Source organism: Hyalella azteca, unplaced genomic scaffold (assembly GCF_000764305.2).
Source record: "Hyalella azteca isolate HAZT.00-mixed unplaced genomic scaffold, Hazt_2.0.2 contig3861, whole genome shotgun sequence".
NCBI classification, from domain to species: Eukaryota; Metazoa; Arthropoda; class Malacostraca; order Amphipoda; family Hyalellidae; genus Hyalella; species Hyalella azteca.
This window is the reverse complement of record NW_025934094.1, coordinates 40,698-64,965: the sequence shown is the minus strand read 5'-3', so window position 1 is coordinate 64,965 and position 24,268 is coordinate 40,698. Positions and strand designations below refer to the sequence as shown.

The window sequence follows — 24,268 nt, the reverse complement described above, 5'->3', positions numbered from 1 at the left end:
TCACGTACGCCAAGACAAAAAAAGTGGGTGGATATTTTACCAGATATAGTTGATAATTACTAATTATAGTTGATAAGTTATCATCGATCAATAAAAATTACCCCCCGTGATGCTTCAATGGAGCAGAACAGTAAAATAGTCTATGCAAATCTAAGATAAGGACTGTTGTGAGAACGCCTAAGTTCAAGATTGGAGATCGTGTCAGAATTAGTAGAAAACGTAAGGGTTTTAATAAAGGATATCTCCCTAATTTCACACGTGAGTTATTTATCATCTCTAAACTACTAGAAACGAAAGGTTGAAAGATATGAATTAGGGTTGAAAGATATGAATGGGGAGGAAGTAATAGGGAGTTTTTACGGAGAAGAATTATCAAAATATAGCAGCGATGTTTATGGAATAGATAAAATTTTGAAAAAGAGTAAAGGGAAATTGTTAGTCAAATGGAAGGGATATGATGATCCATCTTGGATTTCAGAAGCTGAACTAACATAGAGTTGAATTGACATTAAGTTAAACACACATTGAGTTCAAAATGAACACACATTGAGTTCAAGTTAATTGAGATATTTTACTTAATAAAATGGCGTAAATTGATTTAAAAACAAAACAAGACTTTATAAAATTAAAAAGAGACTTAAGAAAACAATTCACACAAAAAATTATTGAACAAGATTTATACGATGATGCTAAAAAAGTATATAAGCCTCTAATTGAACCTCTCACCAAAATGGTAGAAGAAACTAAGCAAACAAGGTTAGCTCTGAAAGATGCCCCCAGAGAATTATTAACAATCAAACCTGCTGAAAGACTGGCATTAGATCCTCCAGACTCAAAAGAATCCGACTCAAAAGGAGTAGTTGGTTCAATAGCTAAAACTTATTTAAGTCTAGCCTTCAAACCTGGATACGAGTATGACAAAGCTTATGGCATGAAATTTGATGGAAAAAATGCTATGCTAGGAGATAAAATTGTCTCCATTCAAGACAACGATTTAGGGATTGGTAATAAAGTTTATGAGGGAACTGTCGGATTATGGGAGTTATTAACAAAACAAGCCCATGAAAACTATAAAGAAAATTATGTTGCAAATTACCTAGCAATTTTGAGACAGACTAAGGCTCATCTCAAGCCGGATGAAACAATTAAAGCAAACAAAGGAGAGAAGTATAAAAATTCATCAAACCACTCCATAAAGCGATGCAAAAAAAAAGGTGCGTTATGAAGTTGCTAGAATTAAAGCCGCAAGCCCGGCATCATCTCGGGATTAAACTCCGGAATCAAGACTGGATACTGATTCAGATGTTTCGGGATCACAAATAATAGTTATACCTTCTAACGTTAATGATATTGTTGCAAAACATCAGTTATTATTTGGCTCTCTGAATGCTGGAAACACAGGAGTCTTTAATGAATTGCAGGCACTCACTCATGAAGTTCTTAAAAGAAATTTATTAAATGAACATGATGTTTGAACTATTGGGGACCATGTCGGACCATTATATTGGGACCATTATATTTAAGGGGACCATGTCGGTCCAAAATCGACGGGTTTGGCTCCTCCGGTTTTTAGTCTCATCTTAAAGCTGAACTTCTGAGCTATCCAACGGTACCATTACCATCCCTGCACGTTGATTTATGCGTTCACTAGAGATTCCGCAAGAGGGGGAGGTGGGGGAGTCTTTAATAAATAAGGCTGGAGGAAATTCTCTGCCGGGCCTATATATAGAGTCTCTACTCGGAGTGAAGCTCAGTCACCCTCCTGTCGTTGAACAGGGAGGTGTACATGTAGTCGCCCCACCATCCTTGACTGTTACAAGCTCCAGGAACGTTTAGTTTCTTATCTTTGCTACATTGAGTTGCAATTCGGATGCGCGCGGGACTTTGTCGGGCAGTACAGAACATTCACACTTTTTGTCACGGCAAACTTTATAACTCCTAGAGTTTTGAAGCTACAGCGATGAGACATATACCATTCGATTTGTAATTAAAAAATCTAGCAATTGTCGAGCCATTTTTTTGATTTCGTTTCAGTTTGGATTATATATTGCAAGATGGGGGGGAGATTTCGAAAATTCGAAATTTTTCAGGTAAATCATCAAAACAAGAGAACCAATAAAAAATTGAAAAAGTGGCCCGACAATCGCTAGATATTGTCTTTACGCATCAAATGATACGTGTCTCGATGTTGTAGCATGTGAATTTCAACAGTTATAAACTTTTTAGAGTACCCCCTTCTTGGCCGTTTTCTATGAATTTCACATTTTCTTTCATTTTTCGAAAAATTCACATGAACAAAATAGTCGTCATTTTCGATTTTACATCTGTGGACCAAGTTTGGAGATGATTCTTCCCTAAATATAGAAAATAGATTTTGACCGACATGGTCCCCTTAAGAAAGTGGAATCCCAAAGCATTGTTATTACCTGTAGAAAAAGTGATATATACACGAATTTCACACCAGCAATAAAATTGGATACAAACAAATTTCATGAACTGGCGATAGATAGAGATAGAGAGTATCAATATGTATATTAAAAATGCACTTGGAGATGAAGATTCGATTGATATAAGAGCGTACACCAATGGTCTGAAATGCGTTATAACTATTCGTGATCCTGACTTGAAAATCTATTTCAACAAACCTAACAGTTTACATACTCTGTTATGTTTTAACAATGGAGTATTGGAAGGTGTTGACGAACATGAAACTACAAATATAGTAAATATAATGTCTGTTAATGCAATATTTATTCACTGCAGAATAATCAATGGATCAGATCTCAATGGGGATTTACACAATGTTTTGTAAACATTTTTTCCTAACGTTCCCCCGGAATATAAAATTGTAGAGAATCCTAGTCAACCAATTTATCTAACCGTAGATCAGCCTTCAATTTATAATATTCGAATTTGGTTAACAGATCAGAATAGAAATCTTTTGAATACAAGAGGTGAGGAAATAACAGTACGATTGCCCTTAAGGTCTAAAAATATTAAATAATCTTTAAAAAATATTTCTTATAAAAATGGAGAACTTACAGTGGAACGAAACTATTCAAATTGATGAATCAATTCATAAAGTCGAAACTCATGATTATGAGCCTCAAATTGGAACTGATTTAAATCGTGAACACAATGATATCAAGATTATTATTCAGAATCAAGATCAGTTTCTACTACCATCAGACAGTTGTCTTTACGCGAAGGAGCTTTAACGAAAGAGGATGGTAGTAATTTTAATTTCCAAGATGATAAAATATCAATTATCAATAATGGTTTGATGTATTTATTCGATCGAGTATCTTATAGAATCGGAAATGAGAAAATTGAGGGGTATAGCTATCCTGGAATTGCTACAACTCTAAAAGGATTGACAACTTATCAACGAATCTCCAAAGAGAATATGTTCTTCCGGAGTATTGACACTACGAAAACTGAAAAATGGAATGACGGATTTAATGAACGTAGTGATTATTTAGGAGCCGCTGATGGTCAATTTAATGCTACAATTCCTCTAAATCATATTTTCGGATTCTGTGAAAATTATGACAAAGTGATTTATGGAGTCAAGCATGAGGATAGGTGATGATGCAAATGCTCTGTTCCAGACTAACGATAAAGATCCAAATCATCAATATACTATTGTTGAATCACTATCAAATGACTAATTTGGAAAATGACGGCTTATAAACTCTCTGATGAGTATAAAATTAGAGCAAACTCCGTTTTAGGCTGTTTGCTTTTAACATGTTGAAAGCTCTATTTGATCTTTGGATTGTTTCTTCCTCGAATTTAACCGTATCAGTAAAGAAAAAGGAATAAAGCTCTGTGGATATCATTTCCACCCTAGCCAGCTTTCCTTTCCGTTGACCTTGAGAGGCGCCGCGATGTCGGAGCCGCCTGCATGCTCTCTCAAGCGCAGCACTGTTCAATCGCAATTTTACCTCGCTCTGGATTTTCCCGGTTAGTGAGTATAAAGTTGTTCGGATACAAGTATCAATACGCGTACTGAGGGCGCGGGGTAAAACCGGGGGGACCCCGAATTTTACTACAACAGCAACAAGCTTTGAAATACAAGAAGAAGAGGTTCTCAAGCGCCTTATGGCTGTAAATCCAAACAAGTCATGTGGACCAGACGGCTTCCCCCCAGATTACTCAAAGAGTTAGCAACTGTCCTAGCCGGCCCTCTGGCGTCACTTTTTCGAAAAACTATGGTACAAACAGTATAAGAAGACACGGTTGAAACGACAGAATGATGATGTCGAAGTCGACAACGGAAAAGGATTTAGGAGTTAATATCGACAATGAGTTGAAATTTTCTAAGCATATTGAAGGTCAAGTTAATAAAGCCAATAAGCGACTTGGACTGATCAGACGCTCTTTCGAGTTCCTAGATGCAGAAACGATGAAGCAGTTTGTTGCTGTCGTGCTCCCGAACCTAGAGTTTGGAAACGTCGTATGGTCACCGAAATATGTTCTGTCTTAAAATGCCTAGCAAATTACGGACCAGGCAATAAGTCCAGACGAAGCTATGCAGGAGCATATGTTCAGTCTTAAAATGCCTAGCAAATTACGGACCAGGCAATAAGTCCAGCAGCTATCTCAATCAATCGTCAGTTATGGAAAGATCGGGTTCCAAAGGCCGGATCCCTTGCGAATCAAGTCACAAAAAATTCAAGAATCGGCAACAGGCCATGGGCCTATTTCTTCAACGCCGACACTTCTATTCTATTCTATTCATAGAGAACATTTGACGTTTGAAGATTTAGTAAATGAAAAACTTAAAACTTCAAAATTGCGGATTCATAACCTCGAGTTACAAATTGGTGGGAAAATATCTTTTTCTGAATTTGATCAAAAATTCAAAAGCTTGGCGTCCAATTATTTAGCTTCAATTAATGATGTAAAATTTAATAACGTAACAGATCAAGTCATGGAGTTACGAGCGGGGTCAGTTTCGCAGACAAAAATGGAATATATAATTATTGATATGAAGGATATTAAAAACAAATTTCATGAGTTTTCTAGAGATATTATATCAAATCAGAATGAAATTAATCAGCTTAAATTGATGCTACAAAATGAAACTGATAAAACATAGAATTAAACAAAATATTAACTGATCGTATAAATAATCTTGTAACATCTAGAGTTCGGGAAAATCTGTAGGCTTTAGAAGTTTTACTTATTAAAATGACTGGTGTTAATATATTTGGAACAGGAATAAATAGCACACCCATATCACATCTGAGAGGTCCTCCAGGTATTTGCTTTCAGTACCTTGACGCTGAAAAAAATTTTGATCAGAATAATCGTTGACTTGCAAATATGTCTTGTCCAATTGAGGATAAGGATGCCGCATGCAATAGTTATGTTGATGAGGAGGTTGTAAAAGTCTCAGATGTTCATGTAAAGGATTCAGAAATGACCAATAAAAAATAGATGTTGTGAGGGAAGGTGTCATGGTGCATATCAAGTTTCTCGAAAAAGAATTACCCGCTGTAAAATCAGAAGTAGAAACTCTTGATGGAAAAGTCACTATTGAAATTATAGAAGTGAATTCAAAGTTGGAAACTCTCGATGAGGAAGTAAAGACAATTCGGGAAAAATTGAAAAAACAAATGGAAATTTGATGTCTTTGAATGAAAAGGTATCATCACTGGAGTTGATTCAGGTTGAAATTAAAGTGTTTATTGATGGTGCTGTTGGAAATATAGCCTCAAATAAGAACGAAATAGCGGAATTCATAAGAGTTCAAGATCAATTGTTTGAACGACTCAGAAAAATTGAGCGTCAATGAGGAACGGACCTTCAAACTGATTTCCAGCTAAATGAGAAACATTTTAAGTTTATAAATTCATCAAATGCATTTGTAATCTTGGTTAATAAAAATGAAAGCTAATGCACAATATGAAATAATTGATAGACAAAAGATTCAAAATTCGCTCTAATTAATGTTTTTATGGTTTGGCTTAGAAAAGTCATTTCATCTAATCAAGTGTGATAAACCCGTTAAAAATATTCGAAAACATAGAGTGATTCATGATGGAAATAAATTAAACTTAGTTGATGGTAATTCATTTACACGCTATTGTCATTCAAGACAGCGTGTGAGAAGAAAAAGAAAGCTTGGTGAAACTTCTTAAATAAATGGAAGACGTAATAACAGATGTTCAAAGAGAGGTAATGTCCAATTCAGGAAATATTAATCAGCTGCAGATTGATGTTGATAATATGTGCAATGATATTCACCATCTCTCCACTGAAATAAATCGCATTATAATTAAAGCGAACATATTAGAACAAATATTGAAAAGTATTTTAGAAATAAAACTTTAAAAAATGCTCTATAAGTGGAAATACGATAATAAAAATAAACAGAAAAACCATTTTGTATTTCCTTCTCCAAGTTTGAGGTGTCTCATAATTGGAATTGAGGTGTCTCATAACTGTTTGAGGTGTCTCATAACTGTGGAAAAACGTCAATGCTACTGAAGTTGCTATTGGATAACTTTATTGATTCAACAATCTTTTCCTGTATAGCAAGTCAACTCATCAGCCTGAATATAAGTTGTTGAAGAACTCTTTCGATAAGGGATATAATAAATCTGAACTAATTTATTTATTTTCTAACGGCAATTGCAATATTGATGAATATCTCGAAAACCTACCTTAAAAACGTAAACAAAAATGTGCTATCGAATATTTTGAGAATATTGCTTCTCTACCTGATCCCAGTGATATTGATCCAGGGAGGAAGAATTTGTTCATTTTTGATGATATTGCTACGGAAAAGAATCAAAATCCTGCTGATAGTTTTTACACCCGTGGAAGAACCAGAATTGCCTAACACCCCCTATATCTTAATATCAATATCAATAAACTAATGCATCTTGCATCTCACGATGTCTACCACAAAAACATTTGCTTCCCATAAGCAACATCAGCATTGACTAAGCGTCATACTATGCGTGTTATTTGTTGTTGCATCATTATTATATAGACACAACCATGTCCAAGAGCATGGTCATCCATACAAGATAAAAGTTTTACAGTCCCAACCTTAAGTTCCACTACCGGGCCGGTCCTGCTGTGTCCCTACATGTGACGCTTGATTAAAAGTATGCTTCTTAAAAAGTAACTTTACATTCTTTACCTAACCCCAGATTCCATCAGCTATTTCTGGGCAGCAGCAAGAGTACACAGTTTATACATTCATTAAAAAAATCAGGTGTCCTATCCCTAACCTGTCATTAACCTGGCGGGTCCCATCCGACTGCGGAAGGGACCCGTTGGGGTCCCACCGCTTCCGCAGAACCCGCGCGAGATGCGCGAAGGACGACTCAGTCTTTCGTACTTGAGCACGAAAGACTGAGTCGCAAGGGGTTGTGGATGAGGCTTCATCAGAATCTACAAAGAACATGGATTGCCGAGACCGAGAATGATGAAAGATCGAAGACAACACCATGTAACCCGAAAAAGCTATAAAATAGGGCAAAAAAACAAGTTACAGGAGAAATTTATTAAAAATATTGACGTAATCGAAGTAAGATATAACTTATTCAACACGATAACCCATACTAGGCCCATTCCTGATCGAAAATACGATCCTCGTACAGTAAATCTCAAAATCACTTTTACTTAAATTGTTCAGTCTCACCGTTAAATGAAAGAAGAAAATAGATTCACATACCAAATTATGCACCAGAGACTGCGCTGTTTACATCTATACACGAAAGATACGATAAGCAAGTTTCGGAACAGTAGCGGTAGATCTCGAAGAACATGGGAAGTCCACTGCACAACATGACATTTTCAGCGACAAATTCAGCGGCCGCTTTAGAAGGAGCTGTGACGTGTGCCACCCATTGTCGTGTAGCTACCAATGTGATAAAGCCATAGCAAAAAATCCGAAACAGAAACGATGCCTCATTCAAAAGTTATGTCGAAATTACGATTTGGGGAAAAACGTAAAAAACGCAACTTTGACAATCATTTTTTCTAAAAATATCAAATATCCAAAAAGGAAACCCACGTCAATATATAGATATCACTTGTGAAAAATGTGTGTAAAATTTGAACATTATCATGAAACATGCAACTGAGATATGGACAAAAAACTGCCCTTTTTTCGAAAAAATCGAGTTCACATGAGAAAATTATATGCTTAAAAAACTCCGAAACAAATCATACACCAAAATGTTCACCAGCACTAGTCGCGTGCGCATATGAAGTTTCATTAAAATGCTTCGGTTTTACCAGGAGTTATGGACGCAAGACTGCGATTTTTTCGAAAACTCGACCAAATTTTTGAGTTTACACATCATTTTTAATATGAAAAAAAAATTAGGCTCGAAACCAACATAAATAGTTAACAAATTTAGTTTACAAGGCAGTGGAAAAAGTTTGAACAAAATCTAAGCAGCCGTTGCCGAGATATTATCGAAAAACTAAAAGAGTACACCATTTTCCTCGATTTCCTAATATATAAGCAAAGGCTGTGTAGACATCAATGTCAATACGCGTACTGAGACCGCGGGTAAAAGCCGGGGGGACCCCACATTTTACGTACAGCAGCAATTAAAAACTGTAGTTCAATTTACGTATCCCAAAACTATCACATACTACCAAGACAAACCATTAGAACGAATTCAAATTTAATTATTCTATTCGAGTTACCTTTCATCGATATGAAGAATATTCATAGTGATTACATTGCTTGTGATATGCCATTTGCAGAGTTTCAAAAACTGTGTAATGAAACGTATAAAGTACCTTATAGCTTTGTGCAGATTAATAATGATGCACCCCGGTTCTGGAAAGTATTTCAAAAATTTAAATCAATTATATATTCCACAGAAGTATTTTTCAGGCAACCGCTCTAGATTAAGCCTTGAGTTTTCGGTTAAAGAGTTCTCAATCGGGGTAAATGGTCGTTAACTCATGATTCGGGGTTAAATGGTCGTAAGACAGTGCTCAAATTTTTGATGTCTAAATAAAATTGTAGGTAAATGACCAGCTTTTATTCAGGGGTAATTGATTAATTTTGTTGGGCAAGATTCAGGGTAAATGATCGGTAGACTGTTGAGTTGTTTTTGCAAATTCTAGGGCAATTGGTTAATTTTTGTGCTAGTAATAATATTGAAGGAGGTTTTAATCAGGCGGTAATTGGTTAATTTTTGTGTTCGCAATAATATTGAAGGAGGTTTTATTCGGGGGTAATTGGTTAATTTTGTTGGGTAAGATTCGAAATAAGATTGTGGTAACCTATGACTTAAGCTGTTTATGCAAAGTGTTACCATGAGCTCTGTTCCGTGACTACTTAATGCCCAAAAATTCAAACTCAGCGTGCATAGCACGGTATGTTAAACATATACGGAAGCCTCTGTGTAATAATGTTTGAAGCCCATTTAACTTTAATCGGAATGAAAAGCTACTAGATCTGGTACTTAGGCCGGTGAATATCGGCTTTCGGATCACAGAAGTCTGAAAACTGTAATTAGATTTGACAACATTACAATAGAAGAACTAATGTTTGGCCAAACTATTGTATTGAATGCATTCATAACCGATCGTTCAAACTTTGTTGAAATTACAAATCAAATCTCTAAAACTATTTTGAAATCGACGACAAAATCAATCACTTCTTGCTTAAACTTAGCGATTCTTCATTCCTTTTCACCTGAAACTTATACTGAATTACAGAAACACACCCTAAAAATCACGGAGGGAAAATTTTACCTGTTGAATTTCAGTTGACAGGTTTTGATTGTTTTCATAACTTAGATGGCGAGCAGTGCAGTAGAGGTGTAGCTTTGTGGGTTAGAACCTCTTCTAGGGCCCAGCAAGTTAAGTTATCTGCAGAGCACCAATCAGCTAGAGAATCAGTGTGGTGCGAACTTTCTCTGAAAGGCAAGGATTGCCTCTTCGTAGGGGTCCTTTATAGATCACCAACAGTTCCTCTGATAATGATAAAGAACTAAACAGTCTTTCACCGAGCATAACTTTCAGCAGGGGGCATACGTTGATCGTTGATGACTTTAATTATCTTGAAATAGACTGGGCAGATGAATCCTCTCCAAGAGATAAGAATCACCCAGCATCCCTGTTCTTGGAGTATGTGAAAGACTCATTTTTAATTCAGAAAATCACAATGCCAACCCATTTTAGGGGCAAACAGACCCCAAATATTCTAGATCTAGTGTTTACTTGTGAAGAAACAATGTTAGATAGGCTTCGCCAAGTGGCTCCGTTGGGCAAAAGCAACCACCAATCATTGTTTTTCAGTATTAAGTGTTGTGCAGAAAAGACGCTTCGGAAGCCTGAATGTTTGAACTTATCGAAAGGCGACTATGTTAGACTCTGTGATGCATTGAATGCAGTGAATTTTTCGGAATGTATTAAGGTCATAAATGTGGCTGATTCATGGTCACATCTCAAAGACACGGTTAAGTCTGCAGTTGATGCCTGTCCGAAGACTACGTTTGGAGTCAAAAAGTCCCAGTGAATGAACAGTACAGTTATAGACGAAGAAAGAAGCATACAAGCATTATTTACGAACTCGCAGTGATGCTGATTATAACCTGCATGCAAGAGCTCGGAATCAAGCAATCAAGCTAAATTAATCTGTCGCATCGCAGTGAAAAACTTCGAAAACAGATTACCAAAAATGCATGAATAACCGGAAGGCTTCTTTTTCTACGCTAATTCGAAGAGAAAAACAAACGACGGTATTTCTGATTTGAAAATAGAACAATGAAAGATATCCTCTGATGAGGGCAAGGCTAAAGTTCATAATCAGTTCTTTAGCAGTGTGTTCACAGATGAGGATTTGAACAGTATTCCAGATGTTGAGGAGCACCCAGTTAGCTCGAAGTTAGCAGGTTTTGAAACACTCGAAGAAGAAATTCTCAAGCGCTTGGTTGGTCTAAGTCCCAACAAGTCGTGTGGACCAGACGGCTTCCACCCTAGATTGTTCAAAGAATTGGCAACCGTACTGACCGGCCCATTGACTGTATATATTCTTTCAAAAAACCTTGAACGAAGGAACTTTGCCGACTAATTGAAAAGAAGCTCGAGTAACACCATTGTTCAAAAAATGTGAAAAATGTAGCCTCAGTAACTATCGCCCTGTCAGTCAGACAAGTGTTGTTTGTAAGGGAATGGAATCTGTAGTGAGGGATAGGATTATCGATCACTTGACTGTTCACCATCTCCTATCTGCTATCAGACTGCCAACATGGCTTTGTTGCCGGCAAACCCTGCACCGTTAACCTATTGTCTACGTTGAACGATTGGCCTCGCCTGCTGGGCGACTGGGAGCCAGTTGATGCAGTGTACCTAGATGTTGCCAAAGAATTTGATAATGTTCCGCACGAGCGACTGTAGCGTAAAGTGACATTTTTAGGAGTAGAGGGAAAGGTACTGCAATGGATCACAGATTTTCTAGTAGGTAGATAACAGCGTGTCAGTATTAACGGAACCATGTCAGACTAGGCAGCAAAGCGCAGTGGCCTGCCACAAGGAAGCGTTCATGGGCCTGTTTTGGTCTTTGCTTTCATAAACGATTTGCCTGAAGCAGTCTCCAGCGTGTGCTCCATGTATGCCGACGACACAAAAGTTTATAATACAGCAAAATTACAGTATGAGAAGACATGGTTGCAAAGAGAGAGTAATGATTGAAAAGTCTGGCGTGGAAAAATATTTGGGAGTTTATGTCGATAAGGTGCTAAAATTTTCTAAGAATGTTGAAACGCAAGCTAATAAATCCAACAAACTTCATGGACTGATCAGACGCTCCTACGAGTTCCTAGATGCAGAAACGATAAAGCAGTTGTTTGTTGCTGTCGTGCGCCCGAACCTAGAGTTTGGAAACGCCGAGTGCTCACCGAGACTTGAAAAGGACAAAATTTTAGTGGAGAGTGTTCAAAGACGGGCAACAAGGAAAATTCCAGGCTTGAAGGGAAAGTCTTATGAAGAAAGATTATGAAGCATCCAAGCCTCTGTTATCGATGTCTGCTTGGGGACCTCATTGAAGTATACAAGTATTCTCATGATTTATACAAGGTCCCAGAAGTGTTACTAGAATTAGAAACAAGAACCAACATCAGGGGCCACGGCTATAAATTAAAAAAAATTCGTTACATCCACACGACAACATTTCTTCTCGCTTTGAATTACCGACATGTGGAACAGCCTCCGCGATAACATCGTTGACGCTCCGAGTATAAACGCGTTCAAGAACAGACTAGATAATGCTATGGAAAAATATATGTACAGATTTGAAATGCTTAGCACCATATCGAAACCGGTGGAAGTCTAGTAGCAATTTCAAACTACCGTCAGTTCATATCAGGCCTACTCTTCAGCGCCGACATTACTATGTTATGTTTTGTAACTCCTGTGTTCCGATAGACGACATTCACCGGCCTAAGTACCAGCTTCTTTAGCTTTTGTTCATTTCGATTCAAAGCGATTGGGCTTCAAACATTATTATGCCGAGGTCTTCGTATATGTTCTACGTATCATACAATGTACGCTGAATTGAATTTTTGTGCATTATATTCTGAATTTAAATTTTTTAGCTTAACGGATTTCCGGCAGTCTGGTGTTTACTCGAATCAAGAAATTCATGTCGAAGCGATACAGTGAGGTTGTTCCAGAGTGCGGTAGCAGGTATGTTTTTTAATGTTCTTTTCCATACTTCGACACTGCGTTCGAAACTATGTCAAGAGAATTGAAAATCTTGTTCATGCAATACTTCCTAAATGTCAATCTTAGCGTTGTGTTGGTTGGCTCACTATTGAACACTATTTAACATTATTGAACACTTTCAAATAGTGTCAAATAGTGTTCAATAGTGTTTAATAGTGTTCAATAGCCACTATTGAACAACCCCTTCTTGCCATCAAAATCGGTTGTTTCTTTAGATACAAAGATATGCTCCTTGTTCGTATGGTATCGGCCCTAGTTTATATCAATATTGTTGTGCACGATGTGCATCTGCGTACGCCGGGATGACGTCACGCAATCCTTATTCTAGGCCGGGTCGCAGAGCACAAGGGCAGGAGTTTTAAGACTCGACAGTTGCTATCGCGCCCACTTTATTCGGCTGTGCGCACTCACCCGGAGCAGTGTAATGTTCCTGTCTCTGACAGGGACTTAAAGCTGTTAGCTTCCATTTCTGGTACTTGAGATCTCCGTATGCAAGAATCCTTGCACATTTTTACAGTGAGGCCTAGTTTGAATTCAGCTTTTAGCTTCTATCCCCTTGAGATTGTTTATAGATTTTTGTGCTTTGTCTCTCATACGTAAATTTTAATTTCAGTTCCGTGACTTTCAATTGTACTAACTTGTGATTTTATTTGCATTCTAGAATCTTCGAACTGCCGATGGAACTGGAGTCTGAATCATTCTCTACAAAGAAAGAAGAATGAACTTCTGTGGGATTTTCTCTGCTTTTAAATTTCTAGTTCATTTGCGATTCAAGCAAACAAGTGACATCAATACACTCATTCTTGCCACATTCAGCCTGCACTTCAAATTCTTACCACATGTACTTCACACCCAGTGTTCGTGTTCTCACTCAAAACTGAAGGTCTATCACTCTACTTTTCACTGTTTAATTATATTACCTGTGATTTGCTATGGTATCCATTATTCACATGTTTATATCCATTTATTCCATTCATAAATATATCCATTTATTCACATGTTTAACAAAATTATCCTGGAAATCATGTGTGAAATGATAACGCTTAACAAAGAAATGCCAATAAAAAGTGGTTCATTTTATAAAGAAGATTGCGATCTATAAAACATTTTTGCAACTCCACACACCAGACGATTTTTTTCATTGTTTTCATGACAGAGGGCTGCTTGAAAATATTTGTGTTTCATGTTTGAGTGCTAATTATATTATTTATTCATATTTCGTAATCCAAAATAAATTTAGACCAGCAGGAATCAAATATTACAAATTCAATGTTATATATTACAATATTACTGTTCATGACAGTACTTGGTATGGCTTTTTGCCGTAGCAAGGCAAATCAACCAGGAACCAGATTTATTATACTTGGGTCGAAATTTATTATTACCGATGCATCAGATAAGTGCACCGTGTAGAGACGGAATTATATATGTACTCAATACGTTTGTACAAACTGGATATCTTAGAAGTTTCAATACGATATCCATACCCTTAAATAAACGATTAATCAGTATTGTTTACAACATTTAAATAGCAAATTCCGCGTTGTCACTTAGATTATAAGACAATGGGTGATTTTCATTTATATCACATTATCGCTTTTTATCTCATAGCTTTTGTGAAAGGTGGAGCTACTGACTTGAGGTAATTGGGGCCATCTTTGCCGATAGTGCCTTTGATGATAAGGTGGTCCAATTTAAATTCATATCCAGTGTTGCTCATGGTGATGTTAACGTCGTACACGTGTTCTGGAAAAGTGACAACAAAATATTTACTCATAACGGGGCTCAATTAATTTTCATATTTAGTCTTAATGTAGCAAGAACAATACTTAATATATAAACGAATTAAATAAACCGTTGAGTTTATTAATGTTGACGCAGCATAAAGCAGCATGGAAAGTTATCTATGTAAGGTTAATCGATGATTGTGAGGAAACGTGCTCGCGATCTAATTGCATGCTTGTTCTCATAAAAATGGACAGAGAAATGCACCATGCAAATATATAAAGAACATGATAATGCCGGGATGGAAATCTTTTTCGTTAGAACAAAATTAATTCCATAAAAGTAGTACAGTAAAAAAGCGTATGCGAGTAGAAATGAATATTAATCAAAATATTAGTACATTCAATTCAAGGATCATTCGTTTGTAGAAACTAATACAAAGCAACGCTTCATTCACTATAGCCAAGTAGAGAAGCGATTGTTCGTTCGTTAGCGAAAATCAATGTAACGACGACAATTGAAAACCATGAAAAAGATAATTGCAATCAAGCAGAGAATCGTTCACAAGCATAGTATGTGAAAACTGAGCTAGAACTCACTAAAGTTAAGTGGAGAATTGTTTGAATAATGAATTTGCCGGAGTTTACTTCAGTCAAATCGAGAATCTTTAAATAGTAGAACTTTAAATATCTTTCAGTCAAAATCTCTCAAAAGTAATGTGCGTAAATAGAAATTATTACTTCGAATGAATTTACCGCAGCCAATTAAGTGGAAGAATTTGTCGTGTAGAAACAGAAATAAAAATCATGCAAGACGTCACTACAGACACGTGGTGATTTGTAGATGCTAGTAGAAATGAATACTATGCAATACCTCGCTTCAGCCAGTTTACGAATCGCTTCGTAAGCGTAAATTAATTCCATGCATGCAAAAACTACAGTCGAGTGAGTCGTTCGTAAGCAGAAATGCATAACTTGCAAGATCTTCCTACAGTCGAGCGAGCATCGTTCGTTGGTAGAAATGAATATTACGCAAGAATCCTATACAATGGAATGAGAATTGTTCACACGCAGAAATTATTATCATGCTCGAATACAGTCAAGCAGAGAATCCTTCTCAAGCAGATAAATGACGTGCACAAACTTACTACTATCAACGGAACTTTCGTCCACATAGTAGATAGCGCGGCCTGAAAGGTTATCAGGGACCACAGAATTTATTCCAAATTCCACGCACTCGTAGGGAGGTTGGCAGCACCGGCATGTACCCTGAAATGTAGCACTAGTACTACATAATTGTATACGATGTAAATAATGAATTAAATTACACACAGCAAAGTTAATAGAACACCGCGTAACCTCGCCAATGTTTTTTGCATCTTCCTGTTTTGTGGGCTTGTATGATACAAAAAAGTGCGGTGTCTGTATGTAGAGATGTTTCTTTCTCGGCATTTGCACTTTCTATAAATTATATAATTGGGTAAAAACACGGATTGCAATTTGAGTAGCGTGTTCCACATGTCGGTGATTCGAAGCGAGAAGAAATGTTGTCGCGTGGATGAGTTGCAACGCAGTTTTTTAGTTTATCAACTACACACTGTAACTGCACTGTAACTCTATCAACTACACACTGTAACTGCAAAACGAATGGCTTGCAATCGTCAGGCAAATCGAGGAATAGCCACATTTGTGGTGGAACTGTTTAAAGATTATTCAGTCATTTTTATTTTAGAGGTATGAACGCATTTTTTATTAAAAAAAAAATTTACTCGTATTGGATTGGGTAAAAATTTTCGTGATCAATATCGTTCAATAAAGGAAACAGACAAGCACTATTTCTCTTGCCACTTTTTATGATTTCCGAGCAAGCGAAATGCCGTTACTTCCACATTTCCTCAATTTATTTACAAGTTAGTTCTCTAGTTTATATAATTTTATAATAGAGCTGATCAATTTACATCGCAATTTATTTCCGAAAATTGAGGCAAATTTGTCATGATTAATGGAACACGATAAAGCAGCTGTATAAAAATGTTTTGAATATGAAGAAGTAATGATGGGATCTTTTTAAATGAAAATATTGCTAAATTTTGAAGCAGTTTCTTCTTACAACTTTATTCGATAGCAGGAAATTTATATCATTTAACAAGATGCATGTGAAAAACGTATTCTTTGCAGTGTCGTTAGGAAAAAAATTTTCAGGCAAACTAATCGATATCTCCTGAACATTATAAAGGTAAGGTAGCATTAAGGCTTAAATGTTCCAGTTTGCGGAAACGTTCAAACTGGGAAAACTAATAAAACACTTACGTATTTCAGAGCATTAAAATAATTACGTGGTATTATAATCGTAACTGACATCAGAAATGGACCCGAAATAGATCATTCTATCACTTGAACTAGATTGAACACAATTCAACTGGTTAACCATAACTTAAAATGTATATAAATTTCCGATTCATTATTCTATTAGATTGAATAGCCAACCGACGAGTTTGCGCATGAATTTTTCGGTTTGCTCTGCAAAGTTGCCCACACTCATATACTTCGATCTGCAACGATAAACCCACAGTCGATAGCTCGCCATGCATCTGCATGGATTGTTTAGGGAAATTCGACTTTCAAATCTTTGTGTGGTCGTATCTTCCGCTATATGGAGTAACCCACACTAATCGACATCGTTGCCCACATTGGTGATTGACTGGGTGGGGTTGATTCTTGTTTCAATTTATAGTAATCCTTCTGGGACCTTGTGTAAGCCATGAGTATACTTGTATAGTTCGAGGAGGTTCCCACGCAGACGTCGATAGCAGAGGCTTGAAAGCTTCATAATCTTTCTTCATAGGAATTGCCCTTCAAGCCTGGATTTATCCTTGTTGCACGTCTCTGAACACTCTCCATTAAATTTTTGTCCTTTTCAAGTTTCCGTGACCACTCTGCGATTCCAAACTCCAAGTTCGGGCACACGACAGCAACAAACAACAGCTTCGTTGCCTCTGCATCTATGAACTCGCAAGAGCGTCTGATCAGTCCAAGAAGTTGGTTGGATTTATTAGCATGCGTTTCAATATGCTTAGAAAATTTCAGCTCCTTGCCGACATAAACTACCAAATCTTTTTCCCCACTAGACTTTTCAATCATTACTCTCTCGTTGCAATCGTGGCTTCTCATACTGTAATCTTGCTGTTTATTGTTCTTCCCAAGGTGAAGTACTTTACACTTGTCAGCATTAAAACTCAGCTGTCACGTATCAGCCCAGTTAACCAAACTGTCAAGATCATCTTGCAATTGCACTTTTATTTGGCGCATCATTCACTGTATCATGAACTTTTGTGTCGTCGGTATACATGCAGCACACGCTTGACACTACGTCTGGCAGATCGTTTATAAAAGCAACGAACAAAACAGGCCCAAGAACGCTTACTTGTAGCACGCAACTGCGCACTGATGCCCAGTCTGACATGGTTTTGTTAATACTGACACGTTGTCGTCTACCTACTAGAAAATCTCTGATCCATTGGAGTGCGTTTCCCTCTATTCCCAAAGACTTCACTTCATGCAATAGCCGCTCATGCGGAACACTGTCAAATGCTATGGTAAAATCGAGGTACACAACTGCATCCACTGGCTCCCTTTCGTCCAGCGGGCGAGTCCAATCGTTCAACGTAGACAAGAGGTAAGTGGTGCAGGATCTACCGGCAATAAAGCCATGTTGACAGCCTGATAGGATATGGTGAACAGTCAAGTGATTGATTATCCTATCCCTCACAACAAATTCATTACCTTTCAAACAACACTTGTCAGACTGACAGGGCGATAGTTGCCGGGGCTGCTTTTGTCATCTTTCTTGAACAACGGTGTTACTTGAGCTTCTTTCCAGTCGGTCGGCAAAGTTCCTTCGTTTACGGTTTTTGAAATAACACTGTCAAAGGGTCGGCCAGGACGGGTGCTAATTATTTCAGCAATCTAGGGTGGAAGCCGTCTGGTCCACATGACTTGTTGGGATTTAGAGCAACAAGGCGCTTGGGAACCTCTTCGTGTATATCAAAACCTGTCAATTTCGAGCCGACTGGGCGCTCCTCAATATCTGGAATACTGTCCAAGTCCTCACTCCTCACCTGTGAACACACTGCTAAAGAACTAATTAAGAACGTTAGCCTGGCCCTCGTCAGAGGATATCTTTCGTTTGTCTACTTTCAAATGAAAAATACTGTCGTTTGTTTTACACTTCAAACCAGCGTACAAAAAGCAGGCTTTCGGGTTCTTTTTTGCATGTATGGCAATATTTTTTCCAAGTTTTTCACAGATTTTTTAGCTTAACTTCAAGCTCTTACATACAGGTTATAATCAGCATCGCTGCGAGTTCAGAAATAACGCTTGCTTGTAGGCTTCCTTCTTGGTCTTCAGCTGAGCTATAACAGTACAGTTCTTCCACTGCGACTTTTTGACTCCTCCAAGCGTAAGCTTAGGTGCACAGGCATCAACTGCAAACATAACTGTGTCTGAGAAATAAATATGAATCAGCCACATTCATGTCCTTAATACAGTCCGAAATATTCGCCGCATTCAATGCATCACGTTCAATGTGGTCGCCTTTCTCAAAGTTCAAACGTTCGAATGTGGCCTACCATAGTCGCCTTTCTCAAAGTTCAAACGTTCACGCTTCCGAAGCGTCTTTTCTGCATAGCAATTGATACTGAAAAACAATTATTGGTGGTGGCTTTTGCCCAACGGAGCCTCGTGACGAAGCTTATCTAACATTGATTCTTCACTATTAAACACTAGATCTGGAATTTTTAGGGTCTGTTTACCTCTGAAATGGGTTGGCTTAGTTATGGTCTGCATTAAAAATGAATCTCGCACAGACTCCAAGAACAGAGATGCTGGGTGATTCCCATCTCTTGGAGGATTCATCTGCTCAGTCTTTTTCTGGATGGTTAAAGTCACCAAGGATCAACGTATGCCACCTGCTGAAAGTCATGCTCGGTAAAAGGATGTTAAGAGGAACTGTTAGGAGATCTATAAACGACCCTTAGGAGGAGGCTATCCTTGCCTTTCAAAGAAAGGTCGCACTACACTGATTCCTTAGCTGATTGATGCTCCGCAGATAACTTAACTTGCTTGGCCCCATAGGAGGCTCTTGCCCACAGAGCTACACCTCAACTGCACTGCTCTTCATTTAAGTTATGAAAACAATCAAAACCTGGCAACTGAATTTCAAAAGGTACAACTTTCCCCCGTGATTTTTGGGGATTATTTCTGTAATGCAAATAATGTCTATACACCCGTTTGCGATCGCACTTAACAGTTCACTTTTTTGTTCAAACCGGAATCCGAGTTCGTACAAAGACATTTCAAACTTTTCGCGCGCTGTCACTTTGATGTATGAGGTTACTTCCTACATTATTTACAGGCCTGGTTCTACGGACATCACCCGTACCAATTACTTGTCCTCCAGTTCCTCTGACTGACCATAAGCGGCCGGTGTTTTCTTGACAGCTTGAGAGTGATTGACCTGATTTTCCGTCCCTTCCCCCTGATTCTCTCCTGCCATTTCTCGCAAAAAAACACTCTTTCTAAAGAGGTGAAATCCTTCTTTACAAAAACGGACTTGGACTCGGCGGATTTTCCAGTCTTTCTCGCTGCCTTAAACACGCTCCAAACCTGGTGCAGGATCTTTTACAGTCATCTACAGAGGTCTGCAGGTGTTGGCACCAGCATCCTTCGAGCGTAGCTTCTTACACGATGTAATATCAATCGGTGTGTTGAGGGCCTTGCCACAACAGTCTGCAATAAACTCGGACCTTCGTATCGGATACTGTACTTTTGGGAATACCAAACCACAAAAGGTTGGATTTAATACAAATCCCTATATCAGGTAATTCGCTGGAGCTTTCGCTAGCGACTTCAGATAGATCAGCTCTCTGGTTCTTTACTTCTATTTTTCTGCATTATTTAGCTGAGCTTTCACTTCAGTGAGCTCATTGCAAAGCGAGCTCAATTTTTCGCTCAATGAGCGCACCTCCTTACTCAAGGAGTTTACGACATCATTCAACGATTTCGACTCGTTGCCTTGCTCTTCCACCGACATCTCTCTTTTTCGAGCACCAAGAGTTGGTTTTTCACAGTCACAGCAAAACCAATGAAGTAAATTAGTTTTCTGGAGAAATGAATACTCTTTAGAGCTCAACTTCAAACATCTAGTACAAATTTAATCTTCGCAACGTTCACAGGTGACCGCCTGAACAACTTTGCTCAGAGACATCTCTTTGCTGTACTTGTAAACTTTCATCTCTAGCTGAGCTGATTTGGTTTTATTATCCATTGGGTCACAAATTTAACTATTAAATAAGCCCTGGAGTCAACGCCCCGCCTCAACACGCAATAACTACACGCAGCCTCAGAGCTAGAAGTCACAAAATGCACTGAAACACCGTAACACAGATCTGCAAAACACCGGTTAAAATAGTAGCGCCGTTGGTTTTCAGCAATACTTAAGCATGCACGCTTATAAGCAGGTAGTTTTGCATCAGGCCTAACCTACTCCGGCCTAACCTATACACGCTTCTCCGATTCACAACCTTACAGCAACCAATTACTGTCTCTACCAGCTCATTTGCCCCTTCCATCTAACTTCCTTCAGCCAGTGAGCTTGACTCCGTTCAATGAGCTTGACTCCGTTCAATGAGCTTGACTCCGTTCAATGAGCTTGACTCCGTTCAATGAGCTTGACTCCGTTCAATGAGCTTGACTCCGCTCAGGTTTGTTTTGGGTGGAGAAATGTTGCAAGCTGGCACGCTAGCCAGAAGAGGTTTGGCCAGATTTAGTATGACCATGCGTAGCTTGAGCATGCTTGAGCGGTGGCTGTGGACATCCAACGCGCTATGGTTTAAGCAGTTTGATAAGCAACAGTTTGATTCATAGTCCCATATGCCATAAAGCAAACTTACCCACGGAATGGGACATGAATTGTGAAGTTAGGCAATGCTGGCCTAAGGCACAACCATGACATACATGTTTGTGGGAGCACTTGTGTCGGGTTAAGATTAAGTGTTAGGTTAGGTTAGGTTGTTCACCAATGCGGATCGAGGAATTCCGTGGTGTTGTATGTCTAGCGTTTTATTCAATCAGGTCATTTGATTTTCATTGCAGCTGTTACGTTCGATGGTCGTATAACGCGAGTCTCAGCTAAGGAGGAAGATGGGCAGGGCCGAGACTATAGAGATTTAGAGAACTGTATTCGCTGGAATCTGGCATACAACTGAAGGACAAACGCTTGCTGGCCTTACATTGACATACCATTGACAATAGAGTAGTTCTATTTGAATTTGATCATAATACGTAAACACGTAACAGCAGCAGTAACCTTTTGATTTTTCGTGTGTGCTGTTGGTTGTCTTTATTTTTTATAATTGGGGTTAAGACTTGTGGTGACAAATGGGCCTACCAGCCTGATCTCTGTCAGAAAGGTGTTTTTATTGCTGCTACGTACAATTGTTGATGAATATGATTTCGGGTCCAAGAGTTTGTAGATTAGGGTGGATCAAAAAACATTTTTGTGAATCCCTTATCCGACTGCAATTTTTTCATTTGATATTCACAACCCCTTACGTCTGCAATGATGGATGGAGGGTTTGGTGCGTGTGAAAAGGAAAATGATGGCGGGTTACGACACTAGTGTAGTAAGGGGGCTGGTTATCATGATGGTGAGGATGCTGCCCTCACCCTCTGGAACAAGAAGCCCGTCGGGTTCGAGGCAAAAGCGCCCTCTGTAGGCGGTAGCATGATGATGAAGGGAGGGAGCGAAAACACAGGTATATGGTTGTGCTGTCATAAAAACGAAAAATGATGGAAGAAGCACGAAAGAGGATAAGTCACAGTTTCCTAGAAACATGCACTCTCGCTTAGGACGCTCTTTTCTGGGAGTCTACGAGGGTCAACGAAACTCTTCACAAACCTTAAAATATAGCCAAGGAGGAGCAGTTTGTTAATAACTAAACAGTACAATTTCTATACGTAGTACCTACATCTTGGAGCATTTCATAGGAGGGGCAGCGAACGGCCACGACGGTACACCCCTTCAGGAACTTGTTGTAGAATTCGTGAGCGTAGGAGTGCGAGCAACCCAGCACTGCAGTGCAAATAATTTGATTCTTGGATTAAATTAGCTACTTAAAACCGCAGGAATTTGTATCTTCAACTTGTTTGAGCCAAAGTATAACATTCATTACATAATGAGAAATACTCGTACCTTTACCAAGTTTTTATGAGCTATTGGCCGAACGAAAGACCAGAGAAATAATGCAAATTAAAATTCCGGGATTATAAAGAAACATTGGTAGAAAATTAGATAAGCAGACTTTCACTATCATATTAATTAGATAGTAAATTTCATGAGAAGAATGCTAGCAAAGATCATTTCACTAAGAAGGGTGAATCCTCCTTAGTGTTTAAACATGAGAATTCACAACGAAAAGTTGACCCGCATTACGATATTAAATCGACAAATGGGAGAAAAGATGGTCTCGACATTACAATGATTGGTTAGAAGTAAAAGTTTCGGATGATTTCCAAAATCCTGTGTTAAATATAGGAAGAAAATGGGAAAGGTTATAATTCTTGACCTATGAACTATAAAAATGATGTGTTTGTATCAAAAAGTTTGTGTGTTTAAAGTCTAGTACATTAAATACGTCGGAGCTGTTCGAGCACTTATCCACATTGCTTCTCTTGCGGGGATGTTTTCCAGCCCTGAAATTTTATTCATTGTGGGAACAAAGTATGGTATCGCAAAACTAGGAGGAAACGTTGAATCATGAATTTAAATTAGATACTCAAATTCAAATAAGTGTTTAATTGAGATGAAAAATTAGATTATTCACGTATTTAAAGGGAGATGTATGTTAAATGTGGATTTTAAAATGATATCGAGACTTGGAATGATTGGATTAGGGATACTCGAATTTAGAGATTCTCAATCTCGATCACCGCCGGTCAAACCTGCTATAGCTAGTGCGCTATTAAACATTAGCATCGTACTCTACCGTGGTTATAGGTGGAATGCAAGAATATTGATCGCTTTAGCCGTTTATGTGGCTCTTTAACATTTAATCGCTTCCATGAACATTTGATCATTCTGTTGATTATACTTGCATTCTTAAAGTTAAAACTGATGTAGTTCGCCTCTTAAACTATTTCAATGAATATACGGTAATTTTCTTTAAGTGTGGGCGTTCAGAAACGGTATTATACAAAGAGTCAAATAAAATAGAATGAAGATGTAAGATGATTAAAAATTAAGGAAATGCTGTGAAGACCGCCAACATGAAGTGTTGTATGGAGAAAATAAAATAAATGCGTTCAACATTCGCATCTGAAGAATAAGAGAATTTTTTGACCCTAGGGAAACGAATTAAGATTGTTAAGTAAAGTTAGTCTTTGAACGCAATTTAAGGGTTTCATGAATAAAAGATATAAGTATGAAATTCAACTAAATTAAGGCTCGTTTTGAGAGGATTGAGAGCACCAAAGCCGAACATATTAGTTTGTAAACAAAAAACTTGAATGAATAACAGAAACAAAAATGTACAAATTTGAGTAAAACGCTTGTATATGAATACGAATCCTGTGCCAAGAAAATAATATTGTACTCTTTCTACCCTGATGCACACATACAAAGTGTGCACACTATGCGCACTCTGTACCTCCTACAATAACAATCAGCTGGGCGATCAGATAACATGAAACGTAACAAGACGTACAACGATTATGGCCTCAATGATATCATCATTTTAGTAACGTGCACGAAACAGCAATTATCTTTCGAC

The 24,268-nt window shown here is 38.0% G+C and overlaps 1 protein-coding gene across 4 annotated transcripts in view; it reads right to left on the bottom strand.

Moving 5' to 3' along the window:
* The window catches only part of LOC108681603 (proteoglycan 4), a 54,937-nt gene that overhangs the window by 9,871 nt on the left and 20,798 nt on the right, over positions 1-24,268 (bottom strand). Inside the window, exons 10-12 of one of the 4 annotated variants that reach the window (XM_018170652.2) lie at positions 22,469-22,572; positions 15,590-15,710; positions 14,355-14,463 (exon numbers count right to left, since the gene is read on the bottom strand). The exons of 1 other annotated variant lie outside the window; for it this stretch is intronic. In XM_018170652.2, the coding sequence (XP_018026141.1) occupies positions 14,355-14,463; positions 15,590-15,710; positions 22,469-22,572 (334 nt within the window). Of the gene's footprint in view, positions 1-14,354; positions 14,464-15,589; positions 15,711-22,468; positions 22,573-24,268 lie in introns of those variants that run through there. 2 more of the 4 variants (XR_001931516.2, XM_018170653.1) reach the window with 2 other exon arrangements.